The sequence below is a fragment of the Saccopteryx leptura genome, chromosome 2, assembly GCF_036850995.1.
Source record: "Saccopteryx leptura isolate mSacLep1 chromosome 2, mSacLep1_pri_phased_curated, whole genome shotgun sequence".
Classification (NCBI taxonomy): Eukaryota; Metazoa; Chordata; class Mammalia; order Chiroptera; family Emballonuridae; genus Saccopteryx; species Saccopteryx leptura.
This window is the reverse complement of record NC_089504.1, coordinates 136,314,432-136,327,873: the sequence shown is the minus strand read 5'-3', so window position 1 is coordinate 136,327,873 and position 13,442 is coordinate 136,314,432. Positions and strand designations below refer to the sequence as shown.

Genomic DNA, 13,442 nt, shown 5'->3' with positions numbered 1-13,442 from the left:
TAACTAAGTGAGGTGTATGCCTATATTATTTGCTTTTATAGGAGAACCTGATTGCATTGTCAGTGGGTAGATCATGAATGTTATGTAAGATGATAGGACACTATGGATAACTTTAGTATTCAAAGAATTAAGTCACTCTTACAATGTGGCTAGTTCTATTCCTTTTTTTGTGACCCGTCTGTAGAGAGGAAAGCTAGGACTTGAATTGATGCTGAATATTTCCTTATTCTAACAAAAAATGATATTCAGCCAAGGACCACTAAATTTATTGAAAAAAAGCTGCTATATCTGTTATTTAGAGATGTATTTTTTTCTTAGCACACACATATGAGAGAGGCAGACAGACAAAGAAATAGACAGAGAGACAGACAGGTAGAGAGACAGAGACAGGAAGAGAGAAATGAGAAGTATCAACTCATTGATAACATCACTTTAATTGTTCATTGATTGCTTCTCATATGTGTCTTGACCAGGGGACTCCAGCTGAGCCAGGGACCCTTATTCAGGCCAGTGACCTTGGGTTCAAGCCAGTGACCTTTGAGCTTAAGCCAGTGACCATTGGGTCATGTCTATAATCCCATATTCAAGCCAGTGACCCTGCGCTCAAGCTGATGAGCCCGCACTCAAGCTGGTGACCTAGAGTTTTTGAATCTGGGTTCTCAGTGTCCCAGGTCGATGCTCTATTCACTATTCCACCACTTGGTCAGGCATAAAGATGTATTTTTATATTTGATAGTTATTTATAATTTTTTCTAATTTATTTATGATGTACTGATATTAGAAAAATAATACAGAATTTAAAACTTAACACAGAAACTTATTGTTTCAAGAACATTTTTTTAAGTGAGAGAAGGGGAGATAGTGAGACAGATTCCCACATGTGCCCGAACCAGAATTAACCTGGCTACCCCTGTCTGGGGCAAATGCCAGAATCAACTGAGCTACTTTTAGTGCCTAAGGCTGATGCCCTGGAACCAACCGAGCTATCCTCAGTGCCTGGGTCCAATGCTAGAACCAGTCGAGCCACTGCTGCAAGAGGAGAAGAGGAAGAGCAGGGGGAGAGAAGCAAATAGTCACTTCTTTTGTGTACCCTGACTGGGAATCAAACCTGAGAATTCCATAGGCTGGGCCAATGCTCTATCCACTGAGCCAACCTGCCAGGGCTGCAAGAACTTTTTTTTTTGTTTTGATGACAGAGACAGAGAGAGGAACAGATAAGGACAGAAAGGCAGGAGGGGAGAGAGATGAGAAGCATCAATTCTTTGCTGTAGCTCCTGAGTTGTTCATTGATTACTTTTTCATATGTGCTTTGATCATGGGGGCTACAGCAGAGCGAGTGACCCCTTGTTCAAGCCAGTGACCTTGGGCTCAAGCCATTGACCCCACACTCAAGCTGGTGAACCCTCACTCAAGCTGGAAGAGCCCATGCTCAAGCCACAACCTCAGGTTTTTGAACCTGGGTCCTCTGCATCCCAGTCCAATGCTCTACCCACTGTATCACCACCTGGTCAGGCCACAAGAACTTTTAAAATAAATTTAACTGTATGTTTCATTACAAGGAGAGATGTAAGCATAACTATACAATACATTAGGAAAAATGCTGAGGGGGGAATAAGATAGAAATATGAGTTCAAGCAGAAGGGTGTAGCTGTATACCATTTACAGAAGAGCCTGTTTATGTTGACTAAATGGAAAATGATGAGCTTCAAAATGCTTTGATACATTTCAGATTCATTTTGCTACATTTAGGATGTAACATAGCCTTATTTTGAAATGTCAATATTTATGATGCATGAGAAATTAGATTCTTTCAAGTATCTAGAATTATAATAAAAATTTTGATATGAATTTTAAAGATGACAGAGATACATCACTTTTTAATAGTCATTTTGGGGGGGGGTTGTAATGTGAGAGAAATACTAATCAAGGGCTACTGCTCCTAGCCATATAGAATACAGGGTGGGGCAAAAGTAAGTATAGAGTTGTTCATATGAAAATAATGCAGTAATTAATAAATCATAATAGAAGAATAAACCCTGGTTTCGCAGACTCACAACTGTAAACATACTTTGCCCCACCCTGTATATAATGTTGGTCAAAGACAATTTTTAAATCATAGACAATATTACATTTCTAACAAATAATTTTTAAAGGGCAGTTGAAGATGTGTTCTTAGAATGTCTTGGGGAAATGTTTTGCAGGAAAGAACAAATGCACAGGACAAAAACAGTCATGATTCTGTGCGTGCGGAGTAGGAGAACGTAACTCACAGTAACCTTTGGCAGTGTGATCATGACCTGATAAAGTTAGGTTGAATGCTAAATAAAAAAGGAAAATCCTGTTAGCCAAGTGACCTTTAAGAAAGGGTTTTAACAAGCTTTTGTACTAATCAGAAAAAAAAAATCTATGGTAACACAATTATAAGGGTAAAGGAATCTAAGGGTTGGACATTTATTTAGGGAAAAATGCTAGAAAAACTATTTTCATTCACAAGGAGATGAGGGGAGGTATAAGAAGGAGACAAAGAAATCTGACCTACATAGCACTCTATACTAGGAGGTAGAATCAAGAGACTATTATTTAATTATAGGTGATAGTTTGGTTTCTGAGGAGGAAGACAGAACTAGAAAAAATTGTGCTTTACAGAAGACATAATGATAATTTTAAAAGAAAATAAACATAGTGGGTAGGAGAGGGTATTAGTGGGTGATACAGCTCTCCCTTGTTAAACAAAAACAAAGATGGGACCATAACTTGTCTCAGGAAGGACTGAAGATTTTAATTTTGGGGAATAAGTTTAGTTTAAACATGTTGATATGATTACATTTAAGCGTGTCGACATGATTAAGGATTTTCTTTTTCTTCTTACTTAGAGGCAGGAGGCAGAGAGACAGACTCCTGAATGCACCCCGACCAAGATCCAACTGGCACGCCCCCAACAGAGCAATGCTCTGCCTATCTAGGGCTGCTGCTCTGTTGCTTAGCAACTGAGCTATTTCAGCACCTGAGGCAAAGCCATGGAACCATCCTCAGCACCAGGGACAACTTGCTAGAATCGAGCCATGGATGCAGGAGGGGAAGAGAAAGAGAGAGAGAAAGAGAGAAGGGGGAGGGTAGAAGAAGTAGATGATGGTCACTTCTCCTGGGTGCCCTCACCAGGAATCGGCTGGGGATTTCCACACATCAGGCCGATGTTCTACCACTGAGCCAACTGGCCAGGGCCATTGCTTTATTAAGTATAATCAACAAACAGTTAATGAGTATCTGGTTGATGCAGGCACTCTGCTGGATACCAAGGGGACATGTGGTTGGATAGCAGGGTCCCTACTCACAGTTTGTTTACAGTCTACGAGAAAAGCTGAAGCATATGCATGTAAATACATGGAAGACACAGACAGCTCTATGTTGTAATGAAACAAGAATCTCAGCTGAAGGGAAAAAATTAGTTCCAATTGAAGTAGACAGGAACAAATTCATTTATTTACTCAATTTTTCCAACTATTTGAGAGACTGTAATGTAGTCCTCAGTACAAGGATATCACAATGAATAAGACAAACCCAGACCTTTCTACATTTAAGACCTTGTGATTCTTGGAAGGGTTTCCTAATAGTATATATATATCTTGGGAAATTATGAGAAAAATTAGTAATTGGGAAAATTATTGTAATTCTTTTATGAGAATTAAAACATAATCATTCTAAAGACATTACAGGTTTGAAGGAATGTGCAGTAGTAAAAAATATGAGCAGGAAGTGCTGACACATGGAGTTGAAAGTTAGGGTCAGTGTTTTTAGAATGGGGACAAGGGCACATAGAGAATTGTCATGATCGCTTCAGTTGGTCTGGCCTCCAGCTACTGCCATGTGTTAAGTAGGTGTTTCCGGCTCTTTCTGACGCTAATGGAACTCCTCCTTGCAGATAAAATTATTAATAACTTCATAGAAATCCTGTGAGTGGTATTCCAAAAAGTAATAAGTTTTAGGAGCAAATTAAGTCCTTAATTGGCAATTTCCACATGTGATTCTGTTAAGCTTGCTCAGAGATCTGAATGTTACATTATTTAAATTCCACCCAGTTCTACCCAATTCACTGATGTTTTTCCACTGTTTGACTATTTAAAGGATACCGTTCTCAGGTTATAACTCTACCCTCTTGGAGGTGGAAACCTGCAGAATGAGGCAGAAATACATACTCTCCATTTGCACGTATTTTAGAGCAAGTCCTTTGGTACTGCGCCCCATAGTTAGTTCAGTGCCCTGCAGTTCAGCTGACATTGACACAGAATCAAGCCTAGGGGGCTCCACTTAGCATTCCATGTTTGCTTCCCGGTGCCCACTCCTGTCTCCTTTTCATTTACTCCATGCTCTCTTTCCTTTATGCCTCCCCTTCCAGGAGCATCCTGTGTGTTTTCAGACCTCTCTTTCCTCTGCCTGAAATGCTTCTGCATTCCCTCTCTGGCCCAGGGTTCACATTCCTGAAAGCTTCCTTGCCTGTCCTTTGTTTTAGTGTAAAAGGCCAGCTGGCCTTGCCGTGAAGCCTTCCCAGATCCTGCAGTCAAGATTAATGCCTTTAGTCTTCCCATAGCAATGATTCCTCCTCTTTATGAGACACACACTTTCTCTGTATCATATTAATGCACTCTTTTGACTCCTTAGCCAGATGTTGAACTCCTGGAGGCAGGTTACATCTCTCCAGCTGGCAAAATACCTGACAAATAGGAGGCACGTGGAAAATGTCTGTTGCCTGGAATAAAACATGCAGTTAACAAATATGATGCTATTGACTAATTGAATCACAGTGAATGGCTGGTGTAGGTGTGTAGTGGTTGCTGCAAGCACCTTGTTTTTAGAAATCTAGTCCCCTTGCTGCAGAGACCCTGATTCAACACAAATGTAGAATAGGTGTTCAATGAATGCTTGGTGGTATGAAATTGGCAACAGAGTCTATCAGTGTTAGCACTAACATTTTAACACCCCCTCCGACCTCTGCTCCAGGGGACAGTGCATTCTTTATATTGGACACAGCCAGCTGCATATTCTGCTGCTCCTGTTTCCCAGCAGCACCGATTGGCTGCAATTCGAGATGCAGGGCTTCAAGCCCTGTAATGCATTAGTTATGCTCGCCTGGCTTATGACTGCCTCATTCCAGCTTGCTACACCCAGTATCAGCTTGCAAGTCTTGCTGTTGTCCAAGTTGGCCACATCAGTTGGGCTATGATGGATGTCCCTCTGGGCCCAGACTTTGTTGCTGGCAAGCTTGGCTCTTTGTTTAACCCTCAGGAGGCCTTACAGTTGATACTGAGCTCAGTGCTTATAGAGGCAATATGGAGACTGAGCCGATTTGGGCTTCACGAGCAACCATGTGCAATAATTGTTGGTTTATAGATGGTGAGTTTGAGCTGGGCCTTGAACACCACATTGTCACTGCCTAGCTCCCTTGAGTTGTGCAGTCTTTCTAATTTGGCACTCAGGTTCTTCATAGATTAACGAATTAATGAACAGTTTGTGAGCCAAGCAGCCACATTAGGCAATAGCTTTCAACTTTGTACTGCCAATGAAATTATTTGACCATGTCAAGGTTTCTCTTGGCAAGAAGTGAATTAGAATTTTTCTCAATATGTGACTTGCTATCGAACTATATGCAAGCATATAATTGAATTATTTTTATTTTTATTTTAACTAATGGATATATCTGATTATCTAATAAAGTTAAATTAAAATAGTATATAGGTAATCCTTAAGGTAAAATGATGATTTCCATCAGCCACGCAGAACATACTGTCTCAGTGCTAAGGGTTCCACCCTCTTTCTCTGCAAAGAAAAGAAAGGAAGAGGGGCACTAATGTTGAACAGACACTTATATCATCTCATTAATTACAACAGTAACACGAAGTAGAGAGTGTTATACTCATTTAAAGATAACAAAGCTAAATCTCAAAAGTAAAAGATAACAAAATTGAGTCTCACTTAGATGGTAAGAGGAAGCTATATTCAAGCCTAGGATGGTCCAGCTCCATGTGAATCTCATTGCCTCTCCTTAATGACTGCAAAATGTGCTCATTACATGAGGATATTTATAGGTATATTACCCAGAAAACAATCTTCTGCTATTAATTGATTGAGTCTCTAATACACTGGGGACTTCAGGTCCTGTGTGAATTGGGTGATGCTCTTTCCTGTGCCTGAAATGTTAAACCAGTCATTTCCCTTTTAACTCTTCATCTTTAAGATCCAGCGCGTATGTGACCTTTTCTTTCAAGTATTTTTTGAGCCATACCCCATTTTTTTTCCTTTACAGTTTTCTTTCTTAGATTTAAAAAAAAATTAAGAAAAATTCACACTCATTTTAAGTACTGCAATAATATGAAGATATATTAATAGCTCTCTGTCCCCAACCTCTGTTCTATTTCAGCCCCTTTCTGAATAACACATTTAGAAAAATAATATCAAACTTAAAAAAATATGGAATGGCCATGTACTCTTTATCCAGATTCACCAATTTTTCAAATGTTGCCACATTTATTTTATCATATTCCTTTCTTTCTCCCTAATATATAAAAAATTGTTTTCTGAATCATTTGAGAACAGGTTGCATAATTCATGGCTCTTTACACCTTAATACTTTCATTGTATATCTTAAAACTAAGGCCATTAGTCATCTTTTCTCTTTTATCTCTCTAAGTTTGGAGCAGCTGCTAATCTTCTTGTCTTTCTGTATTATAATAAATAGCTTTAAATATAATTTAAAACTTGTTAGAATGTATATAACAAAATGCTATTAGTATGATATTTATTTACATTATTAGTTTGAAATCTGTACTATATAATATGTGCTGTAGTACACAATTAAAATATAAATATAAATGCATACTACATATTATATAATTTACAGTTTAATGTATTATTAAATGTTTAGTATATAAAAATTGTTTAATATATAATAATATGAATGTATTTTATGTAAATACATAATATAGAAATATGTAAAAATAAAAACATAAAATATACATACATAATATATACATATGTAGTATATTATAAGAAGTACAATATATACTTGTAATATATAATCTATTATATGCAATATTATATTATGATAGATTATAAAGAGTTGTGATATAATTAGTAAATCAAGATATAAATTAGACAATATTAAGATATATTATGATATTAAGATATGTTCAAATTTAATGGTATAAAATAATGATATAGAATTGTTATATTTAATACTTTATTAATAAAAATATATATTAACTTATGTGTTCTAATAGAATGTTCTCATACTGGATTTGTCCTGTGATTTCTCATGATCACATTTGGGTTATGCATTCCTGGCTGGCATACTGCACAAGTGATGTGTCCTTCAGGGTATCACATCCAGAGTCCTTTTGCCCTTTATTGATGAGGTTAAGTTTTATTCCTCAGTCAATGTGTAATTCAATGTAACATATTTTCTCCATAATATAAGTTTTCTTTTTATTTTTCTAGCAAATAAATGACAGTGAGGAAATGTTTTGAAGACCAGCAAATAACTTGTGTCTCATTAAACTTTCATAGCTTAGATTTAGCATGCATTGATATTCTGTGATGTTTCTTGATGGAGCCAGTCTTGACTCATACAGAGAAGCAAAATGGCTCTTTTCCAACTTCACTACTCCCTCTACTTTCATTTACTGGACTTTTAATGTAAGGAAGCACTCTCCATTCTTTTCCATTCGCTTGCCTACTGTATGTGGTAGGTACTTACTCATGTATTCATCCATTTATTATCAGTGTGCACTCATGAATGTCTTTTTTAAATAGTTTATAATTTTAATATCCTTATTTATTTTGATGTTCAAATTATCTCCTAGTCATTCCTTGGCATATCACTGGCTTCTGTGTCCTTTTGGCATGTGCCTGTCAGTTTTCTGAACATTTTCTTTCTAACATGAGAAGATGGCTCTTTGCCACTGAGGTTTCAGCTTTTATGCCTTTTCATTGACATCTAAGAAATACAAAAATGCACATACACTCACATATAGCAGTGAGGAGGTCATACTCATTTCCATTCTTGCCAGAATTATTGATTCTTCACTGTACTTTTCTTCTTCACTGTACTTTTCCTCGTGCTGGGTAAGTGCCCTCTGCTCCGTTAGCACTCCATGGCCCGGAGACCAGCACTGTGTCTGGCATGCCGTCATTGTTTAAAACCTATTTTGAATAAACCAATAAATGCATAAACTTTGATGCTGTGAGTTAACCTATAGAAGAAAGGTTAAAAATGAAGTTAAGCATAAAAATCTTGCCCCTTCCTTCCTCTTTATTCTTCTATAAATGTACCGTTAAATGTATAATGCTAACCAGTGGTGGTTAGTCATATATCAGAATTTGAAGAACAATGTGTTTTCCATTTTATTGTACCTTATAGTCACCTAAAAATAAATACCTTTCAGTAATAGTTTTCTGAAAGCCATTTTCTGAGGTTTTTCTTTTTCCTTTTTTCCCAACCCTCCTAGGTGGCAGGAATTGTTGGCAGAGCTGACGTGTTAGCGTGCCTGCTGTTTCTGTTGGCCTTTCTCTCCTACAATAGGTATGTATAGCTAAGAATGTCCTTCTCTGTGATTCCAGTCATGGTGTCCCTTGAGAATTTCTACTGTGTGCATGTGTGTATGTGTAGACTCCGAGCTCCTGCCTGAGAGGGGATGGAGGCTCCTTGGCATTGAAATGCTCAGAGAGCTTCCCTGAGACCTGGCACGGGAAGTCCTCTCCTCACAGTGCTGCAGCATTCTCTGTTCCAGCCAGTGTGCTCTGTTCCAGCCACATTCTGAACGGTGTTGGAATTGTCCTTGCTTCTAGATTCCTCTCACTTGTAGTTTCTGACTGAGAATGGAATTTGGAATCTTAGCTCTGAGCCAAAATAGCTTGGATGTTGTCCTCTCTTTTATTTGCCTGTGATTTAATTTTTCCTTTTTGTTTCGGTTCTAATTTTTTTCCTTCTTTATCCTCATTAAAGTAGCTCAGAGCTTAAAACAAGGCTGAATTGAAAGCAGTGTTGTTAAACTGTGGTTTTTACAATTTACATATCCTTTCATCAATATACAGAAGCTTCTTGCTTTGGGAGATTGAAAAGAAATGAAGCAGTTTATATCGACTCTTTCTGCCCAATGTGATCAGGTTCCTACCTGAGCTGTGACCTATCCACATAGCAAAAGGGGCAGGTTAAGAAGAAAATGTAAATGGAGGCAGATGGCCCAGGAAAAGGGGCCAGTGAACCATGTTGCCCTCCTTTGTGGAAGACTGCATGGTTAAGGATTTATGAACAAGTGAGCTTTGGGTCAGTTAATTGATCTAGATTCTTTCAAAGCCCAGTGACTCTGAGGAACACTGTTCTAAACCTGGTGGTTCTCAATATGTGGCAAGTTTGCCCCTACTTCCCCCAGGGGACATTTAACAATGATTGAAGACATTTTGGCTTGTCACAATTTGATAGACCAAGGATCCTACAATGTACAGAGCAGCCCTTACAATAACTAATCATCTTCTCCAAAATTAATAGCACTGAAGTTGAGGAACCTTATTGTAAATGAATTTAGATTTTGGGTCAAGAATGAAATGAATAAAATCTTATGAACTTTTAGTAAAGAGCAGAGACTTTTAGTATAGTGGTAGTCTTCACAACCTGGCTTTGTGACTTCCCGCTGTCTTGCTAGTCACGTACAAAGGTGGTAGAGCGTCAGCCCAGTGTGTGGATGTTCCAGGTTCCATTCCCGGTCAAGGCACACAGGAGAAGTACCCATCTGCTTCTCCATCTTTCCCCTTTCCCCTTCTCTCTCTCTATTTTTCTCTCTCTCTTATCTTCTCCTACAGCCATGGCTCAATTAGAGAGTTTGCCCTGGACGCTGAGGATGGCTCCATGGCCTCTGCCTCAGGCACTAGAAAACGGCTCTGGTTCCAGTGGATCAAGGGCCCCAGGTGCCCATAACATTACTCCTTAGTGGGCTTGCTGGGTGGATCCCAGTCGGGGCACATGTGGGAGTCTGTCCTGACTGCCTACCTCTGACTAAAAATCAAAAAGAAGATTAATAATTACTGTTAGTTTGAACTTTCTCTGTGTAGTTGATACATTTGAGAACATGATTAAACCTGCAGAGTATTCGTATCTGTGTGATAATGTGCCATGGCAGTACATGTTTCTATTGTGCATGCATTCTTTCTTTTAGCAGTTTAAGCTATAGACAAGCATTGAAGAACAATGCACATCTACTACGAATCTGGTATATAATTTTATGCAACTGCTCCGAGACAGAAGAGTAAGGGTAAGACATCACAACTATGGAAATACTGGCCTTCACTTCCAAGGAGTAGGAGCAGCTGGGCGTGGCGCCTGCTGAAGGAGCAGTGATATTTCTTCATGTGGGGCTGACTCCATTTTGTAGGATGAAAACAGACTTTAAAATGCTGAAGGGTTCTTGAAAATCCCTGCTGAAAATTATGCTGAGGAAAAAAAAAACTTTAATACATTCTCATGGAAAAGAAATTTAAACATACAAATTAGGCAGAAGAAAAGAAAAAAGTTAAAGCATTTGTATTTTCATCACGAAAAATCATGATTATGTTTGGGTGGGCATGTGTATCTATCTCTACTGCTTTCTTTGTTTTGTGTACAAAAGCGTATCAGACATCTTCACTAAAATAATAATGATGATAAACACTTAACATGTAATAACTCACTTATTCAATCCTCCAATGCTGTGATCCCACTTTTTTTTGTTTGTTTGTTTGTTTTTTTTTGAAGCTGGAAACAGGGAGAGACAGTCAGACAGACTCCCGCATGCGCCCGACCGGGATCCACCCGGCACGCCCACCAGGGGCTACGCTCTTCCCACCAGGGGGCGATGCTTTGCCCATCCTGGGCGTCGCCATGTTGCGACCAGAGCCACTCTAGCACCTGAGGCAGAGGCCACAGAGCCATCCCCAGCGTCCGGGCCATCTTTGCTCCAGTGGAGCCTTGGCTGCGGGAGGGGAAGAGAGAGACAGAGAGGAAAGCGCGGCGGAGGGGTGGAGAAGCAAATGGGCGCTTCTCCTGTGTGCCCTGGCCGGGAATCGAACCCGGGTCCTCCGCACGCTAGGCCGATGCTCTACCGCTGAGCCAACCGGCCAGGGCTGTGATCCCATTTTGCAGATAAGAGAACTGAGGCAGAGAGTTAAAGCAACCTACCCGTATTACCCTATTAATCAACTGCAGAGCTATGAATTGAACTCAGGAAATCTGACTCTAGAGTTTATGCACATAGCTTAATAACCTGTGCTAATCACTTAAAATATATCCACTTAAAGATCTTTTCAAGTTACTAAATATATCTCTATGGTAGCATTTTAAATGACTTTTTAATGTTCTTTTATTATAAGCCAGATTTTATCATAATACTTATATACCTTAATTTAAGTATCAAAATCTGTATTAGTCACTTACTTTTTTCCATCTTTGTAATTTTAAATAATTCTATTCTTGAAGACATCTTTGCACACCTACCTACTGTATCTTATTGTTAAAAGATGGTGTTTCTTAGCGACCCACATTTCTTCTTAAATGAGAAGAATCTTGACCTTGTTTTCCAGGAGTGTGGACCAGTGTTGTGTTGGGGAGTGTTTCCCGTCCACAGCTTCTCCCTTCTTCCTGCTGCTCGGTCTGTTTCTGGGGACCTGCGCAATGCTGGTGAAAGAGACGGGCATCACGGTGTTCGGAGTGTGCTTGGTTTATGATCTCTTCTCCCTATCCCACAAGCAAGAGAAATCGTAAGTCATTTGAATGTTCTGATATCAAGCAGTGCATGTGCAGAGAAGGAGTACTTAAATCGATAATTTTCAAACTTTCATTAAAATAAGTATATAACATTTTTTAAATGTAACTGCACCTTAAACCATAACATAATAAATAAGGGTTTTTTTTAAATTAAGTTAATCTATTATATATGTTCAAACTCTTCACCCTTTTATAAAAATCAGCAGGGATTATAAAATTTTTGTCAGCCTCAAATTAGGAATTGAAAAATATCTATGCTACTTGCAGGTTTATATTAGCAATATTTTCTAGTTGCAAACCACTGAGAAATCTGGATTCACACAGAGAAGTGGTTGTGAAAAGGAACAGTTTGTTAACAGCTTGCCTTGAACCTGCGCATTCAAATGAATGTTATGCATCAAAGGAACTGCTAATCCTCTAGAATTGATGTTGTTGCCTAAGACTTTGGGGAGTCTCATTTTCAAATTTCACAACAGACCAGTTTAAATCACACAGGAACAGTCACATGTCATATTCAAATCAATGAACAAGTTTATTTAGTAGCCCGTTTTTATTTTTAAAATTTAGGGCACATTCAGCCCTGGCCAGTTAGCTCAGACAATTCAGAATGTTGTCCTGAAATGACAAGGTTGCAGGTTTAGTCCCTGATCAGGGCACACATGGGAAGCAACTGATGAGTGCATGACTGAGTGGAACAACAAATGAATGCTTCCCTTCCCTCTCCCGTCTCTCTCCCTTTCTCTCTGTGTCTTTCTAAAAATCAATCAATCAATAAAAAATTAAGTCCCGGCTGGATAGCTCGGTTGCTTGGAGTGCCGTTCTGAAGCACAGAGGTTGCCAGTTCAGTCCCCAGTCAGGGCACACACAGGAGCATATCGATGTTCTTGTCTCTTTTCTCCCTGCCTCTCTCTAAAAAGAAAAAAAAAATTAAAATATTTTAAAAAATTTAAGGCACATTCATTTTATCCTGTAGACAGTAGCTAAGAATGACTAAGGCATATTAAAAGTTCAAACACATGTAATTTTCTTCCTCTATCAAATCCATAATTGCTGGCAATTTGACATACAGACCCATTTTTCAGTTATTATTAGGTTTTTACTTTTGAACTTTTAATACTGTGGTTGATTTATTTTCCTGCCTTGTCCAATAAAGAATTTTATCTTTAAAAATATTCTGCCTTGTTATTCTATTCCTTACCTCCTTATAGTTCTTGATATAAAGTTAAAAGCAGGGTTATTGTGGCCCTAGCTGATTGGCTCAGTGGTAGAGCACTGACCTGGCATGTGGAAATCCTGGGTTCAATCCTCAGTCATAGCACACTGGAGAAGCAATATCTGCTTCTTCACCTCTCCCCCTCCCCCTCCCCCTTCCTTTTCTCTCTCTCTTTTCCTCTCACAGCCATGGCTCGAATTGGTTCAATTGCATCAGCCCCAGGAGCTGAGAATGGCTCTGTGGAGCCTCTGCTGCAGGCACTAAAAATAGCTTGGTTACAGCATGGCCCCAGATGGGCAGAGTCTTGGACCCAAACCAGGGTTGCTGGATGATCTTGGTCAGGGCGTATACGGGAGTCTGTCTCTGTATGTTTCCTACTCTTACTAAAAAAAAAAAAAAAAAAAAAAAAAAAAAAAAAGAATGGCAATAGCTGAGATTAATCAT

At 38.9% G+C, this 13,442-nt stretch overlaps 1 protein-coding gene across 1 annotated transcript in view; it reads left to right on the top strand.

Annotated features, from left to right (window-relative positions):
- The window catches only part of TMTC1 (transmembrane O-mannosyltransferase targeting cadherins 1), a 285,489-nt gene that overhangs the window by 21,379 nt on the left and 250,668 nt on the right, over nucleotides 1–13,442 (top strand). The window contains exons 3-4 of the mRNA XM_066368881.1: nucleotides 8,499–8,572; nucleotides 11,602–11,778. Coding sequence (XP_066224978.1) covers nucleotides 8,499–8,572; nucleotides 11,602–11,778 — 251 coding nt within the window. The remainder of the gene's footprint in view (nucleotides 1–8,498; nucleotides 8,573–11,601; nucleotides 11,779–13,442) is intronic.